The 22,404-nt window shown below is 39.1% G+C and overlaps 2 protein-coding genes, 1 long non-coding RNA gene and 1 pseudogene across 4 annotated transcripts; 2 read left to right on the top strand and 2 right to left on the bottom strand.

Moving 5' to 3' along the window:
• The first annotated feature begins 71 nt into the window (after positions 1-71).
• LOC116200634 lies at positions 72-4,702 on the top strand (annotated as a pseudogene).
• A 2,841-nt stretch (positions 4,703-7,543) lies between these two features.
• LOC116199678 (probable leucine-rich repeat receptor-like serine/threonine-protein kinase At3g14840) lies at positions 7,544-13,707 on the bottom strand. Its single transcript, XM_031530138.1, has 24 exons — positions 13,520-13,707; positions 13,244-13,403; positions 13,034-13,105; positions 12,872-12,943; positions 12,689-12,760; positions 12,508-12,579; positions 12,301-12,372; positions 12,116-12,187; positions 11,952-12,023; positions 11,811-11,879; positions 11,653-11,724; positions 11,496-11,567; positions 11,288-11,353; positions 11,007-11,063; positions 10,869-10,904; positions 10,751-10,791; positions 10,283-10,662; positions 9,906-10,101; positions 9,627-9,782; positions 9,381-9,499; positions 9,080-9,290; positions 8,732-8,969; positions 8,480-8,630; positions 7,544-8,328 (listed from the first exon to the last, which is right to left on the bottom strand). Exons 1-24 carry the CDS (start codon positions 13,608-13,610, stop codon positions 7,930-7,932), a joined length of 3,018 nt encoding a protein of 1,005 aa, XP_031385998.1. The 5' UTR covers positions 13,611-13,707; the 3' UTR covers positions 7,544-7,929.
• Positions 13,708-17,346: 3,639 nt separating this feature from the next.
• Positions 17,347-18,861, top strand: LOC116199700. Its single transcript, XR_004155590.1, has 3 exons — positions 17,347-17,825; positions 17,921-18,135; positions 18,343-18,861. It is a non-coding gene; the product is annotated as an uncharacterized LOC116199700 (long non-coding RNA).
• Positions 18,862-19,029: 168 nt separating this feature from the next.
• LOC116199689 (tropinone reductase homolog At5g06060-like) lies at positions 19,030-21,487 on the bottom strand. Of its 2 annotated transcripts, none has more exons than XM_031530153.1 (5): positions 21,127-21,485; positions 20,778-20,985; positions 19,951-20,167; positions 19,760-19,866; positions 19,030-19,405 (listed from the first exon to the last, which is right to left on the bottom strand). In XM_031530153.1, exons 1-5 carry the CDS (start codon positions 21,327-21,329, stop codon positions 19,205-19,207), a joined length of 936 nt encoding a protein of 311 aa, XP_031386013.1. In that variant the 5' UTR covers positions 21,330-21,485; the 3' UTR covers positions 19,030-19,204. The 2 variants fall into 2 exon arrangements, with proteins under 2 accessions (XP_031386013.1, XP_031386014.1); XM_031530154.1 differs by having other exon boundaries at positions 19,264-19,428; positions 21,127-21,487.
• Between the last annotated feature and the right edge of the window lie 917 nt (positions 21,488-22,404).

Genomic DNA, 22,404 nt, shown 5'->3' with positions numbered 1-22,404 from the left:
TTATATTTTCATAATGTGTGTGCATTGTAATATATTCAATTGTTTGGTCTTCTGGTCTGGAAAGAAATTCGATGGTCTTCACTGCAGTGTATATCATCACTTTCAGTGTCCCGTCAGTAGCAGCAAGAAAATTCGAGATGGCCAAGGATAGAAGCTTTCGTGTTTCCTGCATTCTCGCCGTGGTGTTTCTGTCGATCAATAGCAGAGTATACAGCTCCCAGGATGATGACAGGAAGGTAAGCATTGGAACGACCTTTTGGAGTCATGATAAAAGCATAACATCAATTACATGTTCAATACAATCATTTATGTTTATCATTGTTTTAGTGGGCATAACTGAGTTTTCGTCGATCTTGGCAGATCTATATTGTGTGTACATAGGTTATCTTCCGACTGAAACATCAGGAATCTATTTCCCAACTTCTCATCACCTTAGTTTGCTGCAGGATGTATTCGGAGATTAGATGTAAATATCATTATTTTCCCTGGAACCATTTTCCCAGGCCAGGGCCATTTTTTCGAGGGATCAAGTTTTCATCAGCTTAAAAAACCTCTTTCTCTGCCTCACAGGTCCGCTTCCACCTCAATCGTCAGAAGTTACAAGAGGAGTTTCAATGGTTTTGCTGCTAAGCTCACGAAACAAGAGGCAAAGAAGCTCGCCAGTAAGTATTCCTATACAATATTATTTCACGTAATTTCACGATAATATTACATTTACTTCTATACGAATTCTGTGATACGGATTTCAGAAAAGGACGGAGTAATTTCGGTGTTTCCTAGCCAAACTTATCATGTCCAGACCACGAAATCGTGGGACTACATCGGATTTCCAAACACAGTAAAACTGAATCCCACTGTGGAGGGCAACACTATTATTGGAGTAATCGACTCCGGCGCTTATCCTAATTCAGAATCATTCAATGACAAAGGCTTCGGCCCACCTCCTACAAAATGGAAGGGCTCCTGCAATGGTGGCACCAACATTGCCTGCAACAAGTACTTATACCCCGGAATTCATACCGCAACAGAACATTTTTGTTCCTCCTGTTTGTACGCAAATAACATTAGATATAAACGTCTGTCCTCATTTCTGAATTTCCTACCCAGCAAGCTCATTGGAGCACGGTATTATGTATCTACGGAGGTACCGCGGTCGATGGTTTAGACCATGGGACCCATAACGCCTCGACAGCTGCTGGCAATGCAGTGGAAGGGACCAGCTTCTTTGGGCTAGCTAACGGAACAGCCAGGAGGAGTTGTCCCTCCTCTAGGATCGCCATCTACAGGGTATGTGATTCACAGGGTAATTGCGAAGGAGATGGAATTTTAGCGGCATTCGATGATGCGATCGCGGATGGTGTGGACATCATCACAGTATCCCTGGGAGGATAGTTTCCTACGCCTTTCGACCTAGACACCATCGCGTTAGGATCCTTCCATGCAATGTCAAATGGTATACTGGTGACTCATTCTGCAGGAAAAAGTGGGCCCAACCCGCAAACAGTTTTTAGCGTCGCCCTTGGGTCCTCACTGTGGCAGCTAGCACGATTGACCGGAAGTTCATCATCAAGCTTGTACTCGACGATGGAACGATTCTAACTGTACGCAATCCTGACTCTTCAGTCCACTTCCATTTTCAAAAACTAATATTTTAAAAATTCTTTCCTAGCATTTCGTCATTATACAGTCATCTCTTGGAAAGGACGATCAACCTTTTTGGTCGGACTCTGCCTGCTCAACGGCATATGATGATAGTAGATCAACTGTGGGGGACAACCAACCCCAATATATGTTTTTCATTTCTGCCCCTGACTGATCGAAATTCTCACAACAGGGAATTGCAGTGAATTCATTTCCATCCAGTCCGAGTAACTCTGTTCTTGTGTTTGGGGAGCAGGTTACGAGTTCTTGCAATGAAGTGTCAGCTAGGTAGGTTTGGTTCTGTTCCAGGGGTACTCTTAAAAGATCGTCCATAACCTTAGCTCCAGAGAGACATATTTCTGAAAAGAAAATTTTTTAGTAAAGAGAAGTTAATTCTCCTTTTCAGCACCGTTATTGCAGCGCATGCCTCTCACTCTGTTTAGATATGCGGAAAGTTTATGGGAAAATCTTGGTGTGCGAAGGGGGAGATAGCACTATGGCTGCCGAGGCTGCAGTTTATAATGCTAGTGGAATCAGCCTGAAGCCTGAATTGCCTGATGCCGCTCTTGTTTTCCCACTTCCCGCTGTGACTCAAGATGACTCTGCCTTTGAAATACTTGTGTCTTACCACAATTCCACAAGGTGACTGATTTCGCGAACATTCTCACATCCTTGAAAGCATTTTCTTTCTCATATACTGACTGAATAATCTCTGGCAGGTATTGCACAGAAATCCTCAAGGACGGATATTGAAGGGCAAACTGTTCCGGATCCTGCTTCTCCTGTGACTGCTTCCTTCTCTTCACGTGGACCAAACGCGATCACTCTTGATATAATGAAGGTATGCATAATTTTCCAAGCAATTCCAAGTTTCATAACTTGTAGCAACCTTTGTGGCTATCATACTTAATTTATGCCTCAAGTAATTCTTGCAGCCCAATGTAAGTGCCTTGGCATCGATATTTTGGCTACATATCCTCCAGACGTGCTGCAACGGAAGGGGATGATAGGAGTGTGAAGTTCAATGTCATTTCCGGTACCTCGATGCCGTGTCCCCATGTTGCCAGTGCAGCAGCATACGTGAAAACATTTCATCCCGGCTGGTCTCCCTCCGCCATTAAGTCAGCTCTAATGACATCAGGTACTCTCCTGCACCCTTTTTTGTCATGATCAATACACTCCTGAAGTAAAAATGTCTGACACCCTTTTCTCGCTCGTGTAGCTTCGAAGATACGCGATACTATTAGAGAAGGAGGTCCTTCGGGATTTGAATTTTCTTACGGTTCAGGTCAAATTAACCCCGTAAAGGCCGTAGATGCAGGCCTAGTTTATGAAATCACGAAGGCAGACTATGTGCACTTACTGTGTAGCTTGGGATACGACATAAAAATCATAGATAACAACAGTACTTGCCCCAAGGGAGCCAAGAACATCACATAGGCAGAGCTTAATTACCCTTCTCTAATTTTTAAAGCGTCAGTCTCAAAGCCCTTCAAGTTGGTCCTCAACTGGACTGTCACAAATGTTGGTTTTCCAAACTCAACCTATAAGGCGGAAGCTGTCAGCTCCTCCAACGTTAACATCATCGTGGTTCCCGAAATCCTTTCCTCCAAATCTGTCTCCGATTAGAAGTCTTTCACTGTCAGTATTTCGGGGAGTCGGTTGACATTTGGTACACAGTTGTCTGAAGAGGTTGTTTGGTTCGATAACTTGCACAGTGTGATCATTGTGTATACAGAATAAGAGAGCACGGACAGTGATTGAGCTTCTCTCGACGTTATTTCAATCTCAGGTTTTATAATATTGTCTTGCGGTTGAATGTTCAGATATTTTAATTACTGTCTTATTTGCACAAATTCATGTTGAGAAAACTTGGAATGTGAACATTGATTCTTGTGATTCCCAATGAATGAATTTGCATGTTCACTTGGGTGATGCAGACAGTCCTTTGATCGATGCTAATTTAAAACGGTAAAATAAATAAATAAATATATAGTTATGTATACAAATTGTAATTTACAATCAATAAGATATATTATGTTAGATATATATGTTCGTTGTTAACTAAATTTTACCAATATACTTCTACACTATTATTTAACCAAGATTTGGATTTTGTAACAACCTCTACCATTTTAGGATAGTTGAAAAGTCCAAAATAACGTTTTATTGTTACTTTAAATATCATAAAATTCAAAATAAAATAGAATGTTGAACGATAATATTATTCGTTTGATATTGTTCTCCCATATCTTTTTCCTTCCATGTGTCATTCTTTCTTTATTTTACTATATCCTCTCTCAAACTTTCATATTCCATATTCTATAACTTCTTTTTTCAAATTGTCTTCATACTTACTTTTTCATTTTCCCATACTTACTTTTTCATTTTGGAGTACGCATTCCGCGTGTAATGCGGCTATCCTCTAATACATGTTATATTATATAGATGATAAAATCTTCTGAAAAGTTTCGAAAATATTCATTTTACTTTAAAATTAATAAATTGTGATATTTTATATTAAACATTTTGTAATCAACAGTATCCTATGTAAAAATTAGAAAAATATTCTATTTTACTTTAAAATTAATAAATTGTGATTTTTCTCACTCGTGTAGCTTCGAAGATACGCGATACTATTAGAGAAGGAGGTCCTTCGGGATTTGAATTTTCTTACGGTTCAGGTCAAATTAACCCCGTAAAGGCCGTAGATGCAGGCTTAGTTTATGAAATCACAAAGGCAGACTATGTGAACTTACTGTGTAGCTTGGGATGCGACATAAAAAGCATAGATAGCGACAGTACTTGCCCCAAGGGAGCCAAGAACATCACAGAGGCAGAGCTTAATTACCATTCTCTAATTTTTAAAGCGTCAGTCTCAAAGCCCTTCAAGTTGGTCCTCAACAGGACTGTCACAAATGTTGGTTTTCCAAACTCAACCTATAAGGCGGAAGCTGTCAGCTCCTCCAACTTTAACATCATCGTGGTTCCCGAAATCCTTTCCTTCAAATCTGTCTTCGATAGAAGTCTTTCACTGTCAGTATTTCGGGGAGTTGGTTGACATTTGGTACACAGTTGTCTGAAGAGGTTGTTTGGTCCGATAACTTGCACAGTGTGATCATTGTGTATACAGAATAAGAGAGCAGGGACAGTGATTGAGCTCCTCTCGACGTTATTTCAATCTCAGGTTTTATAATATTGTCTTGCGGTTGAATGTTCAGATATTTTAATTACTGTCTTATTTGCACAAATTCATGTTGAGAAAACTTGGAATGTGAACATTGATTCTTGTGATTCCCAATGAATGAATTTGCATGTTCACTTGGGTGATGCAGACAGTCCCTTTGATCTACTATAGTTTCAATCGGGAAACAGACCGTGATATATACATACATACATACATATATATATATATATATATATATACTAGTCGTAAAACCGTGCGTTGTTTAAGATAAAAAGTTAAATTTTTTTTTCTCTTTGTAAATTGGATTATATATCATTTATGGTAATTTAAAACTATAAAATAAATAAATAAATATATAGTTATGTATACAAATTGTAATTTACAATCAATATGATATATTATGTTAGATATATATGTTCGTTGTTAACTAAATTTTGCCAATATACTTCTACACTATTATTTAACCAAGATTTGGATTTTGTAACAACCTCTATCAGTTTAGGATAGTTGAGAAGTCCAAAATAACGTTTTGTTGTTACTTTAAATATCATAAAATTCAAAACAAAATAGAATGTTAAAGGATAATATTATTCATTTGATATTGTTCTCCTATCTCTTTTTCCTTCCATGTGTCATTCTTTCTTTATTTTACTATATCCTCTCTCAAACTTTCATAGTCCATATTCTATAATTTTTTTTTTCAAATTGTCTCTAATACTTACTTTTTCATTTTCCCATACTTACTTTTTCATTTTGGAGTATGCATTCTGCATGTAATGCGGGTATCCTTTAATATATGTTATATTATATAGATGATAAAATCTTCTAAAAAGTTTCAAAAATATTCCATTATATCTATATCTTATCAAAAAATATTCATTTTACTTTAAAATTAATAAATCTGTGATTTTTTATATTAAAAATTTTGTAATAAAAAATATCCTATGTAAAAATTAGAAAAATATTCTTTTTTACTCTGATTTTGTCAAAATGTATCGTTAAACTTTTTTAAATAGTTTTTATAAAAATTACTATAAAAATTTAAAACTCAAAGAAATGAGAAAATCGGATTTTATCATATCATATCTTTTAAAGATTAAAAAAACCTTTTTATTAAAAATTAATATAAAAATAAAAAATCTAGAAAATTCCGTTAAGAAACTGAGTGATTCTTAGGTCATCTACGCGCCCATTAAAGCTTTGTTGTATAAACATATAATAATATGTATAATGGCTTCATATATATATATAGACATATATATCTAAAATATCTTTATCTTATAACTGAAAAAAAATAAAGATATTTTAAATTTACTAATTTATTAATGATTTAATATTTAAAAAAATTAAAAAATTCGAGAAAATTTCATTTAGAAACGCAGTGTTCTGAGGTTATATGGCCGGACTCACCTCATCTTTGCTTTCATATATATATACTAGTCGTGGAGTCCATACATTGCACGGGATAGAACGTGATTTCTTTTTTATTTTTATTATAAAATTATGTGTTATAAATGCAAAAACAAAAAAAAGACAAGTTCAATAAATATCTTATGGACTAGTTTTAAAAAATAAAAAGTTTGTTTCTTAGAGAAGCTCAAAACCTCAAGAAAATAACGATCCGTGCAAAAAAGTTATAATTATATCTTTTAAAGATTTTAAAAATAAAATTTTAAAATTAATTTTCTAAAGAAAGCTAAAATATCGAGAAAGTAACGAATCATCTTGCAAATTGATATCTATATATAAATTAAACAATTAAAAAAATTGTTATTTTAACAAAAATTTAAAAGATCGATAAAATTCCTTTCAGTGAGACAATAACAAAGAAACAACTAATTTTTGGTGGTTAACGCACTTTTTGAGTGCACACGTGGGGTAATGGTGTTCTTTGATAACTGAATAGGCATTGTTTATTTATGTGGGTAATAAATTTATTTATAACGTATCATATAAAATCTAAAAAAAAATATTTTTATTTGTTTTATAGATAGATATGATTCATATATCTATAAAAATATATTGGTTTGTATTATGTGAGTTTTGTATATATCATTATTCATGTATACAAAGGCAGTTGTTGGATTCTTTCTTGGGATTCTTCCCTTATCTAATTATTTGTTTTAAAAATCCAGAAAATAATTTACAGTCCAACAAAATCTATATTTATATATTTTTAAATATTTAAAAATACTTTTCTTAAAAAAACTCGAATAATCGAGAAATTTTCATATAGAAATGGAGCGTTCTGAAGTCATCTGGTTGGATCCACCTCATCCTCGCTTTCACATAGATATAGATAGATATATATATATATATATATATATATATTATAGTTCCCGCATTCATGTTGAATTGAGGCTAAGCTTCATGCGCAATTCGTATTCCAGCTAGTTTGTTCTTTGATTACTGATCAAGGCACATTCCTCCTTGTGCTGGTAACACAATGTTCATCTACCTTATGGAACGACTCAACAGAAGAAAAGAAAAACGCATGCCTTGTCAATTGTGTAGCTCCACGAGGCATAACTCTGGTCATTATCATTGGAAAATAAATTGGAGAAAAAGAGAAAAATAATGATCTCATCTACTTAATCACTAAGTCAAAAGTCACTTAATGAGTAAGCAAAAAGTTTTGACTTAATGAGTAAGCAAAAGGTTTTCTCCAATTTATTTTCTCATGTAACTAACATTTAAGCATTTATCTAATTAAATTGTAAACAAACACAACCTTACTCTTTCTTTTTTTTTTTGTACTTCCTTAATATTGTCAAGCGTACAATCCATATAAAATGCAATTATTATACATTATTATGAGGTAGCGAAGGAACGATGATAATAATGATGGGATATGATCTTTTCTCACCCCTAAAAACTTACTAGAATTTATAGTTGATATTCTGGTCTACTTGATAAAACCAAAGCTCTACATAACAGTTAAAAACTGCAGGGAATTCAGTGTGACCCAGCAGAGTGCATTCCATATGTATCGAGGAATCCTCCTGCCAATCTCTAGAGCACCGAAGGAGGAATATTGACTAAAAGGATTTGAGTTGATTAATCTTTTGTAACCCTCCTTGATAGACTTCCTTCTGCAACCATCAGCTCCTTTCTTCATCAGTCAATCTGCTCACTTTATAATCTGATGAATCCAAGATTAATGGATATAGATCTTTGTCAGCAGATGCAGAGAATGAAGCGGTATGTGACTGGTTGATCCATTCCTCCTCTTTGTATCCGCAACTGAGTTGCCTCCTCATAGCCTCAATGTTCATTTCATCCCCCAGAGTGGAACCATCCCGAGGAATCAGCAGTGGGACCACGGTCTTGCCTTCGAGCATGCTCACCACCGAAGACATGGCAGGCCTAGTTGTTGGAGTGACGTCAGTGCATAGCAATGCAACCTCGATCATCACCATCACCTCCTCCACATTAAATTGGGAGCCCAACCTTGGATCAACCAGTTCCATCAAACCGCCTCTCGCTTTCAGTATGTGTGCCTAGGAAGTCGTCGGTAATTAATCAGCAAAGAGTTCTATGTATAAATAACCTGATGGCTACCTTAAAATTCCCGAACTGAATTGGAAACGTACGGATAAAGTATATATATAAAAGCAAAGAAAAGCATTAGAGCTTGCCGTGTTCAGTTACCCAATCAAGAAGATTGAGGAATTCCCCAATGCGTCGACAACTTGTGTTACTTCGACCACTGACAGTTTCCAATGCGACAATTCCGAAGCTGTAAACATCGGCCTTGTCAGTCAGGTACCCATGCATTGCATATTCGGGTGCCATATATCCACTGCCAATTTGAGAACATATAGTTAAATCCACTGCCAAATTGAGAACATATACGGGTGCCGTATATCCACTGCCAAATTGAGAACATACAGATATACTTACTAAGTTCCTGCGATCCGAGTGCTGATATGAGAGTTATCCTCCTCATCGAGTTTCGCCAAACCAAAATCAGATATTTTGGGATTGAGGTTCTTGTCGAGTAGCACATTTGTTGCTTTGATGTCTCGGTGCACGATCTTCAGCCTGGACTCTTCATGAAGATACGCCAAGCCTTTTGCTATGCCCACACATATCATATGTCTCATCGGCCAATCCAAGCTCAACTGGAATTCTTCAGGCCCTAAATATAAGTCGCCAAAACATTAAAACCAATAAACTTATACATATTATTTACTCTAAGTAGAAGTATCTGAATCAATGTCATGTATATATTGATCAGGAGAACTCAACCAAACAGAGCTCGAGCAAGGCTGTTGTTTTCCAAGTATTCGTACACCAATAACAATTGATTCCCTTCAACACAACATCCATATAGCTTAACGAGATGAGGATGCTGAAGCCCAGAAATCATCCCAATCTCATTTACGAATTCACGGTTTCCTTGTTTTGATCTGGAAGAGAGCTGCTTCACAGCAATCACAGTGCCATCTGAAAGAAGACCCTGCATTTGATATTTATTTGTCACATGAGCTGCTTCATATTATGCATACATAACATTTTTCAAGTCAAGCATGCTTCGTTTTGAGGATACTTTGTAGACAGGACCGAAACCCCCTTCTCCAATCTTATTGGCAGCATCAAAATTGCTAGTGGCCGCCTTAATTTGTCGTAGGGTAAAGGAACCAGTTTGCAAGTCTAGGCCCCTTAAATCTGAGGAAAAAGTTAGGGTAAGGAGTCAAGAACAATGAACTGTTTCCTTTTCTTCTCGTTGCAAGAAATCTTATATGCTAGTGCTTTTACAATTGGAATGTGTCTTCTTTCTTGCATTAGCACGTACCTCGCTCAACATTAAGTTTTTGACCGAAACACCCTTTCAACCAAAGGATGCCCGTGAGCAGGAACATAGCAACTGCTACTGCAGCCACAATTGCGGCCATTGCACCTGTGGATATTTTACTTCTATCTTCTTCCAACTCTATCCGGGGCACAAAATCTGTATGGAAATCAGGTGATAGTGAGTCAAAACTGTTGTGAAAATTCTGAACTTGTTAGATTAAGGCATGGAGGTTAATTATTCAATTTACTAGTGTATCGAGCCGTAGTAGTAATTGCATACTGGGATTAATGGATATAGCAGATATCAGTGGACCGTAGACTCCTTTAGAAGGGATAGCAGTAGTCCCCTTCCCAGCCCAGTAGAGTCGTATTTCAAGAGTCGTGTTGGCGATGGTGGTGTTGAAGTTTCTTGTAACTGCCTTCCCGACTCCACCTGCTGCATCTTCGATATTAAAATCCTTGAACACTAGCCTACCCTGTAAAACATTATATCCAATCAGCTCAAGTTTCCCATCAGGAAAAAGGGGAAAATGAGTGTTTTTTTGGGGGGGGGGGGGGTGTGAATATCCTTCCACTTCCATTTCCTTATTTGGTGTCAGTTGTATGAGTTAGAAAGAGTGTTCCCTTGAAGAACATTTTAACTTGATGTGAACTCGCCTGTATATAAATATCAAAGATACGTCTGCCGAGGCTGGTGTAGCTGTTGTTCCTGCTGAACATTATCTCCGCGAAATGAAGGGTTACTGTGTAGTTTCCATTCTCAAGGCAGAAACCGTAGTAAGTTAGGGATATTGGAGAAAGACGTGCAGTCATGTAGAGACGTGGATCGTCATCCATTGGGGTTGTCAACGTGTTCGACCAAATGAAGCTATCTGTTGGGCGGTCATTCATGAAGTGTCCAGTGCTACTGTAAGCCCAATTGTATGCGCTGTTCCAGAAGAATCTCGCTGGCGCTCCTTGATCTATGTCTTCGTTGTAGGCTGTAGATCCTATGCTCACTTCTCTTCCACCACAGTTTATGTATAGATTGTGCCATCCTAGAATGGTAGGAAAGAGAAAAACAATTAACGCATGAAAGGAAGTTCGAAATTATATTTAGAGAGAGATCTTTAACAGAAAACTTACTCCGTGGGCAATGAAAGCTTCTCAGACACGAAACAAGCCCTCTGTTGCAAGATCCCGAACCAGTCAGCATAGTTATTACGGAGTTTTAAGTAATTGCTATCGAAGTTTAGGTGCATACAGGTTATTGGCCTTAGGAGAGCTTGCAAATAAGTTCCTGTAAATGCCAAAAGAAAAGGATTAATGCTCTCATATATGCATTCATATCATTCAATACGGAGATCTCATGGGAAAGTTCAAGTTGGGAAGTAGTCCATACACTGTCCTTTCCTGACACACAGGGCTTCCGACAGTGAAGTTGTTGTATGAAAGATCCCTAAAACATTAAATATATAGCGGGATCAGGTCTGGGTGCAATTATCATGGCAATAATGCAATCCACATATCTTTTTCATGATCAGATATTATTTGCAGTCATTTGCTAAGAGGTCCTGAGCCAAAAGGAACAGTTATCAAACAGTTAAACTGTAAGAGTATATAATAAAAAGGAAGTCATCTCTTAGGTCTCACTTAGAGATCACGACAGGAGGAGAAGCTTACACATTTTGCCCCTCCTTTATTAACCAATCAGGTACCAATCCCGTGAGTTGATTTCCAGTCAGATACCTAAAAATATATGGGATAAAATGCTTAGAATTTGTGAATGTTTCTTACTTAGTTCTAATGAAATGTAACTTCTGTAAGAAGTGATATATCATCGATCTGCTATCTTGCAGTATATGATGTGTAGAGACTATTAATTACATACACAAAATCAGTCGCAGCTAAATTCTGAAACGTGCTTGGGATTTCACCGCTTATTTTATTGAAGCTGACATCTCTACAAGCAACATCCAATAAAAGGGAGAGGATTAGTGAAGCTTTTCAAACAAGAGTTTCTCAGGGGAAAGGCATTACACACTCACAAGGTCTTCAGATTCGTCATATCACCGAGATAAGCTGGGAGCTCCCCGATGAGGTTGCAACTCCTTAGGATTCTGCAAACCATGGGATGTGGTTACATCAACCTGAGTTAGACAAGAGACAACAGCTTCTATAATTTCCAAGCAGGGGGCAAACTCACAGCGTCTTGATATTTGTATTGCTGATTTGCGGGAATGTAGCCTCTGTCCCATTAAGATCGCTAATCCTCCTGGACATCGATTCAGTGCGTCAGAAAGATTTTATAATGACAGAGAAAGGAGATTTACAATGCCAAACTCACAGATCAGATAATTTCACCAAACTTGATATGCCAGCCGGAATTGGCCCTTGTAAGCCACTCGCTTGACTCACTCTGTCAGAGCCAAATTCTGGATTAGCTTAACGACAAACTTTAATAACTATTCCTTGTTCTTACTTGAATGGCATTGCATACAGAACTCTTACAACTTTTCGAGATCTTTCCAGCTCTGGATGAAGTTGGGAATCTTTCCTGAGAATTGGTTATCAGAAAGCCGGCTGCATATCACAAATCGGATACGTATCTTCTTAGAGACAGGAGAAACTTGAATACGCAGAAGCAGCAAACAAACTGCGTTCAGTTGAATTGTTGGTCTTGGATGGAAACTTACATGTCCTTTAGTGCTGTTAAATTGGCAAATGTTGATGGCAACTCTCCAGTAAAATTGTTCGAGCTAAGTTGCCTAGGAAACCAAAAAACAGATGTCAATAAATTTCTAAAGACTATAATCCTGATGCAAGGACAGTCATAAGACATCCAAAGTCTAAATCAAGTGATGGTATCACTTATCCCTTCAGTAAAATCAGAGAGGGCTCACAGTCTTTGTAGCCGGGACAATCTTCCGAGTTCTGTATGAAGGTTTCCTGAGAGCTGATTGGCCTCTACAACTCTTTAGTACAGAAAGAAACAGGAAAAAGGGGAGGTGAACTTTACTATATTTTGCAACTGGAACTGAACCAGGCAGAAGATTATATGCAGCTGATGGTGAGATCACTTACAAACTCTCGAGAGTCGATATATTTCCGAGCTCTCTTGGGATTGGACCAGTCAACCGGTTTCCAAGAAGGGAGCTGCATCGACATTCATTTACACAGTTAGCTTCATATTAAAGGATCATTTAGCTATCACTATAACAAACTAACATATTATGAGCACATATATCTGCAAGAAAGACCACATACATGTTTACAAGATTTGCCATGGATCCCCATTCTGAAGGAATTGTGCCACTGAGATAGTTCCGGCTGAGGTCGCTGAGTGACCATTAAATTGTTGGTTACTAATTTACAATGCACTGTTCAAAACCAACAGAATTTGTTGGTCCGGTTGTAGTGGTGACTTACATTTGCTGCAGATAAGGGAGTCGGGTCAGCTCAGAGGGGAGAATTCCTGCTAGTGACTGCCTTGTCAAGACACTGCATTTCATTTCAAGCACAACATAGGCGCAGTTACAGTGCTGATCAACAATATGGAAATAAAGGCTTTGAAATATAGATATTTACTTGCCTAGCGAATAACTAATAATGTAAATAATAACAATAGTAAATGAATACATGCTAACTATGTGGCAGCTGGTGTAGTTCGAGGAGGAGCAGTCACAAGTGACATTATTATCTTCTCCGGTGATCCATCCGTACAGTCCAATGCAAGGATCTGCACTCAGATTCCAGTCCATCTTGCCCAGCTTCTCACCTATGTTCTTCAGAGCATCAACTGGACATATAGACACAAACAAAAAATCGGTCTATTCATCCTGAATTTATATATCTGTGGTTCATATATATATGCCATCAGACGGACATATGTGTGCGCGAGTTTTGTATGTGTACCTTCATCACCGGGCAAAACAACAGCCCCAAAGCCAGAAATTGAGAGGCAGAAAAGAGAGAACAGAACCAAGAGAAGTCGATCATGAGACATTCTTGTACGTTGTAAAACTGCCAGAAGTCTCTCTCTTCTATGCAGCGAACTGGAAATGAAGTTCACGTTACAGCTGGATCGACGTATCTCTCTCCCTGTGGAGGATATATATATATATATATATATGTCAGTCTGTTTGATATGGCTGCGGGCTTCTTTATTATTGAGCTGGGGACTGCATTAGTATGTGAGAGAGAGGAAAGTCAAATTCTGCATTTTCATTGAAACTTCTCTTTCAAATGACCCCGAAGTCCCTCCTATAGCTGACCGATCGCATTTTTCCATTTTTTTCTCGCGAGGATGCATAAAGCCTTTAAAGACGGAACTGTTTCCCCAAAAAAAAAAAAATTCCTGATCTACCGTGGACTTGGAATTTCCATTTTCCATTCCATAAGCATCACTGATCCATGAATGATGCTGTGGAACCTCGAACAGAAGAGATTGACTAACAATGCATACAAAAGAGAAACAAAGACAGGAATAAGGGCTTGCCAAGACTCGGAAATGAGGTCCTCCACTAACATTCTAAATTATGCCTTGTTTGATTTTGAAGTAATTTTACTCCATTTATCTTCAATTCAATAATACAATTATTAATTTTTCTTTTTCTATTGTTCAATTCAATTTTTAATACTAAATTCTCTCAACTATTCATTACTTTTTTTTTTCACTTTTTTTCATAATTCGCCAACACAATCATTACTTTTTTTATTTTCTCCATCTACCTTATTATTACAACTAATTAAATATATATATATATATATATATATATATAGTTTGAATGAAATTGAGTTTTGACTCAATTTCATTTCCAAACAAGTTTAGACTAAAAATATAGTTGTTTGAATATGGCCAACAATATTTGTCGTATTGCTGGAAGACTTGATCTCAGCAAGTCAGGAGACTTCCGTCCTTTTCATCTTGGAATTTGAAAAGTCAACGAAGTGTGGACACTAGAAACTACTCAGGGACCGCTTGACGGATTGGTCGGTCCTTTTTCAATTTTTCGGTTTTAGAATAGCACTCACAAGCCTAATATAGGAATAAAAAAGCCAAACAAAGAGGTATGGGTAGTCTCGCTAATAAAGATCAAATTCAGGATATCTTATTTCTAAATCGGACACTTATACCATGGCACTAAGCCCCCTTCCCGATCGGTCCTCTTTTAGTGGCAACTGTTGACATGAACTTATGATGCAATTAATAATATTCATGAATTGGTCCTCTCTGTCGGTATAACAGTACATATATAGTTAAATTATTACAGAGTACTATCACCTCTCACGGGAATTCTCCTGATGAGAATCGAATCCACAACCTTTTGGTCTTGAATCGAGGGCAATATCACAGCATCAAAATCCCCTTCCTCTGACGCTTTGCTTTGCTCAAAGGAGTTGATAGAGCGATGTTTGAAAATGCTGTAACTTCAAAGGTGCAAAGAAAATAGTATCTACCGACAGACAACCCCTTGAATACGAATTTTCTTATGGTTTGGGCCAAACCAGCCCTCCACAAGGCCTTGGAAGCCTCGGCCCAACGTAGAGCTCATCCATCACAAACAAAAAATATACAACTAATTCTATTTCTGCCAACACAGTGATATATGCCCTTCTCTCAAGGACAATGACTAATCTTCAAATTATCTAGCATAATTCTCACAGTAATTCATAAAATCACCGACCAAAAAATATCATGTCGTAACATGTTCACAAGCATTTTGTAAATAACTTAATACCTACATTATATACAGATTTAGCTAAATTCCTCGTCACTTATTCCCAGGTAAATACTTATGAATTTCATCTCAACGTAAATAGGAAATACTCATGAATTTCATCTCAACGAGTACTAAATTCCACAAAAAAAATTAAATATCCAATTAATATTTACAATAACAATTACATACCACTTGCCTTACCACACTCCATCATGAAACAATTTAATATCATATATTTACTTACCAGCTTTCATTTATCAATTTAATACTTAAGCTCAACACAACAATTTCAATGCAAAAAATACTAGCCATAAGATCGCATTCCCTTCGCAGAGTTATAACGGTACTGCAACCCCGAATATCGCATCCACAACTCTTCATATTCATTATCATTAGTGGGGTCGCCTATTACCCTTAGGTAGTAGGAGTTTTTATATCTCGCCGAATTAACAGTTTAGCGTCCTTATATCCCGTCGAATCAGCAGTCTAATATTTATTTTATATCCCGTCATATCAGCGGTCTAGCTTCTTTTCTACATCCTACAAGATCATATATCCCACCGAATCAATCGTCGAACGTCCTCATTATACCCCGCTTGATTAGCAGTCCCATATACATCTTATATCCTGTGGGGTTGACAACAAGAATATCAACATCACACTGTAAGCAACAACACTCAGTTGCCTCCATCTTAATAAATAAAAGCATCAAGGATTTTATATAATTAATTCCATTTATCTCAATAAAAAAAAACATATATAATTAATCCAGAGGTCAGCCTCAATATTCTATAGTTGAATAGAGAACTAACGGAACTTCCAAATGTATCTCATCCGAGTTGCATGGTCTCGGTCTTCTCGGCCCCCGTTAATTTCAAGGATAAAAGTCAGATTATATGCCGAATAAGAGCATAAATATACATCATTTTAGCCAAAGTGTTCCTTTCTCTAACTTTCACTTTCTGAAAAACTCTTTAAAAATATAAGACTAATTAATAATGGCCCTATAGTTACGGACACAATTCTAATTTTCTCTCAATAACTACTAATTTTCCTACATTCTCTCTGAAACTCTTTCCCTTCCCCCACTTATTTTCTCTCCCTCTCTCCTGCTAGACGTTCATTCATCCATTTCAATTTTTCTTTTTTCCTTTTTTTACTTAGTTATACATTCTCTCTGAACTCGAGCAGCATTCGCCCCCGCATGGGCTCACACAAACCTCTCCGTCAACGTGATCGAATATTCGACCCCATGCAACATGGGGTCAAGCATCACTCGCCTTCGTCATCATCGGCTCAAGCAGAATTCGCCCATCAACTCAATTGAACGCGGGCTCGAGCACACCTCGCCCATCGACTTAGGCACGAGATACCTCGCATTGATCATCCTCGCCCATGACATAGGCTCGAGACGCCTCGCCTACGCTATCTCGCCTCTGATTGCCATGGCTTGAGGTTTGAGAACTCAGCTGCACCAGCAAACAGCAGGCTTGAGAACCTCGCCTCCGACCTCCACCGCTCGAGGCCCATGAGATACCTCGCCTGCACTTGCAAACAGCGAGCTTGAGAACCTCGCCTTTGAAAGAAAATGCTCTCATCCACGGATTCGAGATAACTCGACATAACTCAACTATGAGCTCGAGATAGCTCGCTTACGCCAAATGAACAGGCCTAAGAAATTCGCCCATAGGTTCATGATTCATTTCAAGTTACAGTCCCTATCACTGAAATTACAACCGCGTCGCACAGCTCAGGCTACAGAAAAAAACCTTTCCAAAATGGCACAAAGGCCACCACGAAACCAGGGGCAAGTCATATGCAGGTAAATTCCAGCCCTTATAATGGCGTATAATACTGCGAAAGCCCCAAATTGAGATAATGGCCCACGAAGGCCCTTAAGCCCATAACCAAGGCCCTATTGATTTTCCTACGCTCCACAGACATCATTTCTATGGGGGGGGGGGGACATATATAAGGAAATTTTTAAGGTAACCCAAAAAAGGACTCCTAGACATGCACACTTCTACTACTATTCTTCATACTCGGGCGGCAGTCGAAGTCGGGAGCACCCGCCCGAGGATTCTTCGTGAAAAAAAATGGGGAGAGGATCCTAACCCGGACTCTTTTTCCACATCAATCGTGATCTGCTATAGCTTTGCGGATAGAGCCTCTAAGGCCGCCCTTGCAGGTGCTCGGGGGGGTTCATCGTGAGGAAGTAAACACCCGATGTTGCTGATATCTTCCCGATTCCTGGGGTGGCTCTAGATGACCCCAACTTTGAAAAACTCTTTTCCTACCACAACTCCACAAAGTACACGAACTAGCAAACATTCTCACTTCTGTAATTTCCAGATACAACTTTATTATCTTTGGTATTGATCGACAGGGTTCTCCGAGGATGAATACTAAAGAGCTAAACTGCTCCAAACGCCGATTCTCCAGTAGTCGCTTCCTTCTCCACATGGGGACCCAACCCCATCGCTCGTGGTCTAATGAAAGTACGCGTAAGTTTTCCAGCGATTTTGGTTTTTCAAATCACGGCAAGTTTTGCTGCTTACTGTAGTTGCATTTTTCTTGGATATGTGTTTTGCAGCCCGATGTAAGTGCCCCCGGAATAGATATTCTGGCCGCATACCCTCCAACCGTGCCTGTGATGAAAGTTCCAGGGGATGAAAGGAGGGTGAAATTCATTCTATGATCGGGAACCTCAGTGTCGTGTCCCCATGCCGCCAGTGCAGCAGCATACGTCAAAACATTTCATCCCGACTGGTCTCCTTCCACCATTAAATCGGGCTTCAATGACCACCGGTGCTTTCTCTGACTCCTCTTCGTTTTCATAGTAGTTAGTACAAACCGGCATATTCGGCCATGAAAAACTGTCCCGAGCTAACAACTTATGTATCCTTTTATTGGGCAGCTGTTTGCCAGAACCATAGACAGCCTGCCGGTTTGCAACGATTGGCACAGCCCTTGAAGCACTAATATTAATGCTACTTATCTTAATTTTTCCTGCAGAGTCCAAGGTACGGGAGCCTCCTGAAGTAGAAGCCGCATATGCATTTTCTTATTGTTCGGGATAAATCAATCCCACAAAGGCCACAGATCCGGGACTAGTGTATGAAATTACAAAGGCCGACTATATAAATGTAGTATGCCGCTGGGGCTATGATATAAGGACCATGGACAGCGGAGGCACCAAAACATCACAGACACCACGAGCTCAACCACCCTGCTCTGGCATTCGAAGCGCCAGTATTGGAGCCCTTCCAGGTGGCCCTGAATAGAACCGTGACAAATGTCGGGAGACCAAACTAGACTTACAAGGTTGAAACGGTTAATGCCTCCACGCTTAATATCACTGTGGTCCCAGAGGTCCTATCGTCCCAGTCCATGTTCGGGAAGAAGTCTTTCACTACTCAGATTGCTGGGAGTGAACACTCCAGACATCCTTGCCTGGAGAGGTTGTCTGGTCCGACCGCGTGCATAACGTGACAACTCCAATCATAGTATATACGCCAGAAGCTTCTTGATTTTTTTAGCCGGATTCTTTTCAGTGTCATGCTCGTATTTGCAGGAACTTGGACTTTACAGTAATGCGAAATCAGCAACCATATTTTTCGCGACATTATTGCCTCAAATTCTTATCCGAAAAACTTAGTCTAAAGCATCACGAGTCTCTCACTACTATAAGCTCGATCGGAAGAAGAGAACTTGATTGTAATACTAGTAGTCCAGATCCATATCTACCCGAACCACAAAGTAACAACATCAATCGAAAAATAATATTTCAAGATTGGAAAGTTCAAAGCTTGGGTATGAGTCTTACTATAAATTTTCTCAACTTCAAAAGGGAACAAGAATCTTAAACAGGTAAACCTCAGCTTCTAGGAATGTCGTGCCTTGGGTCGAAACCGTTCACAGACATTCCACCATCGACGCAAATAATCTGTCCCGTTATGTAAGAGGATGCAGGCAAGCACAGAAACGCCACCAGAGATGACACATCCCTTGGGTCCCCCAAACGCTGTAGAGGAGTCCGAGAATACACTTCCTCCAAGTACTCCTCATTGCTCAGCACCTAATCACCAGAAGGAAAATTACCTATTTTAAGAGACAGGTTTACAAATCAGATGAACAGATATGGTGCAATCAATGTAGTGACTGATTTTCCAAGAATTTAAGCTTATTGGAAGCTGCACCAATGATGTGCATGAAGCATTATTTGACATATGCAGACAGAACTTCAATGAACGAAAACAGCCAAAATAATTAAATCGTGATTGAGGCTTTCACAGATAACATGTTAAGTGACCGATCTTTTAGAAACTCATGTTGGAATGTAGACTAGAAATAGATGACCGATACCATGAGTCTTTGCTGCAGCCGAACTAAAGCTCTAGTCTGCAGACCAACAACCAGACAACTGACTTACTTGTTCCACCATAGAGGTTTTGATGTACCAAGGTGCAACAGCATTGCTTCTTATGTTGTCTTTTGCCCACTCACAAGCCAAACTTCTTGTAAACTGATTGATTGCCCCTGAGAATTTATCATCAAAAGAAAATATAAGGGGACCAAATATAAAAGAATCAATCACCGATAGAAAGGTCCAAAATGGCTCACCTTTAGTGGCTCCTTGTACAGCCATGGACTTCAATGACACGAAGCCAGAGACAGAGGATGTGAACACAATGCTTCCCATTCCAGATGCTTTAAGAAGTGGATGTGCAAGCTGGCACAAATGAAATATGGACTCGAAATTGGTGCTCATGAGACGGGAGAACTCTTCGTGACTAACCTCAACTGTTGGTTTTCTTATATTTGTCCCCACATTGTTTATCTGCAAATCTCCAACAACTTCAGATGAAGCCCAAGGAGTTTATCATACTTTAAGCAGGCACCTGAGAAAACAAAACAAGAACCGCAGAACTTGGGACCAGTTTCACGCAGTGGTAAAGCCTGAACGGACAGAACAAATTAAGTTTCATTCGTGTACCCAATCTGATAAGGAACTTGCCCTCACTGTTCTTTTCAGGTTTTTCAGCAAAATAAGAAACAAACTTTTCGTTTGACCTGGAAAGAGAAAAAAGCACCGCCTTTACAAGAAGCTTTAGCTCGGAAGTTTAAGCCAACTGCGGTGCCACACTCAGACCAATGTTCTACACTCCTAAAATACAGCCACACTTAGGCTAATGAGCTTAAACAAGGGCACAAAAAAATCTGCGGTATGGACATACAAAATCAGAAGAAAGTGAGCAAATGGGATCGCTATATCTCCAAACAAACTAAGGGCTTTATATGATAAGTTCCAGCTTACTAGTCTTAAGAAGGTATAAACTTGCAAACAATGAGTTAATCTTCAGCACTAACTAGAAGAGAAGCTATAAAAAGTTGAGATTTTAACATAAGCAAATGGCCTAATTAAAGAGAAACTCAAGAAGGGTCCTCACAAGAATATTTAGCTTCCCGCCGAAGAAGGATGACACAGTCTCGATCAGCTCCAACCTCTCATCCCGAACCGACGCGTCACAGATGGACCCAGTCACTGCGAGACCCTCACTGCCCCATTCCCTCAAGCACCTGTTCAGCTCAGTGTCACTCCGCGAACAAGTATGGACTCTTGCGCCGAACCCTGCCAGCTCCTCCACAATCGCCCGACTGAACAGAAAATCCCAACATCACACAAAGACCTAATCAACGCACAGCTGCCCCATGGACGTTCCCGAAAGCAACGAGAGCATGGCAAAGTTTCAAACTTTACAGATCGGAGTAAGAGGGTAGTTGAGTTGCAAGACGTACCCGATGCCCCGAGTACCACCGGTGACGAGGGCCGTCTTTCCGTGGAGGGACCATCTGTCGCCATCTCTTGAGCAGGTTGAGGAGGAAGACGAAGCAGAAGCGCTCTGGCTTCGGATTCTCACAGAATGCCGGGATGACCGGACGTGGAGAGAGGAGGGACTAACAGTTGGTCGGAAAGAATGCAGGGCAGCTATTTGAGACATGTCCGAGCAAAAGAGTGAAGGAGTGGCGGCTCGCCTCCGGCGGCGACTCGGCACCACGGAGTGGGGTGGAGTGCCAGGCTGTGGCGTTTCTGTAATTAGACGGAGAGTTGAATGGCATTAATTTAGTTTCGGCCAGGAGTCGGAGGCTGTCGGAAGATCTTGTCTTTTCCGACCCATTCAGTTGGACTTGGACTTGGACCTGGACCGACGTTCTTATTGGAGGGAAGACCACCTTTGTCGGGTGACTTCCACGTGGAGGGATTTTAAGGTTGGAGCTCTTTTTTTTCGATAGTTTGACGGGGCGATAGCCCGGTAAAGAAAAAGAAAACGACTATGAACAACAAGGTTAGCGCTAATTTTTCTTGTTAAACAATTCATTCTATATTTTTTTATTATTAAATTTTACTAATTCTGGCATTTCCGTACAAACAAAGACGGTAATATTATTACTGAAAAAATATTTTCCTATAATGAAAATTAGGAAGGAGACTGAGAGAGCTCATCAGGAAAGGACAATATATAGGTTGTGTCCTCAAAATCTCCAGCAAATTCAGAGGTTGGCAATTGTTAAGGTATAGACACACATAAACACACACACATATATATATATATGTATGTATTTATATGAACTCATGATGGACTGTCACACAGGACTAGGGCGGCCATTGCAAAATATATTTGCACAAGAACATCTAGAAATTGTACTTCGAGTTTTTTTTTTTGGTGGATACTTCAAGAATTGATTTAGTAGAGGTATGTCATCGGGAAGTTATATGTTATATTTTTTGCGAATGCAAATACTTTGTGTAAATTGTATAGATACGTAAAACATAATCGAAATTTTTTTGCAGTATAATTCTTTGTATAAGCTTCCGGCGGGGCCCCACACCAGAATCATCCTATTTACTATAAGTTTGATGAAGATTTTTAATATGAAATTAGAAGCCGAAGCAATAAGCATATCACTTTCAGACAGCAAGAACCAAACTCTCTCTTGCTAATCGATTCGGCATCTATCCCTCTCTGTCTCTCCTTCTCCAGACGAACGATCTGAAGTCAATCACGCACATGTAAA

This window comes from Punica granatum, chromosome 3, assembly GCF_007655135.1.
Source record: "Punica granatum isolate Tunisia-2019 chromosome 3, ASM765513v2, whole genome shotgun sequence".
NCBI classification, from domain to species: Eukaryota; Viridiplantae; Streptophyta; class Magnoliopsida; order Myrtales; family Lythraceae; genus Punica; species Punica granatum.
This window is presented reverse-complemented; position numbering and strand designations above follow the sequence as displayed.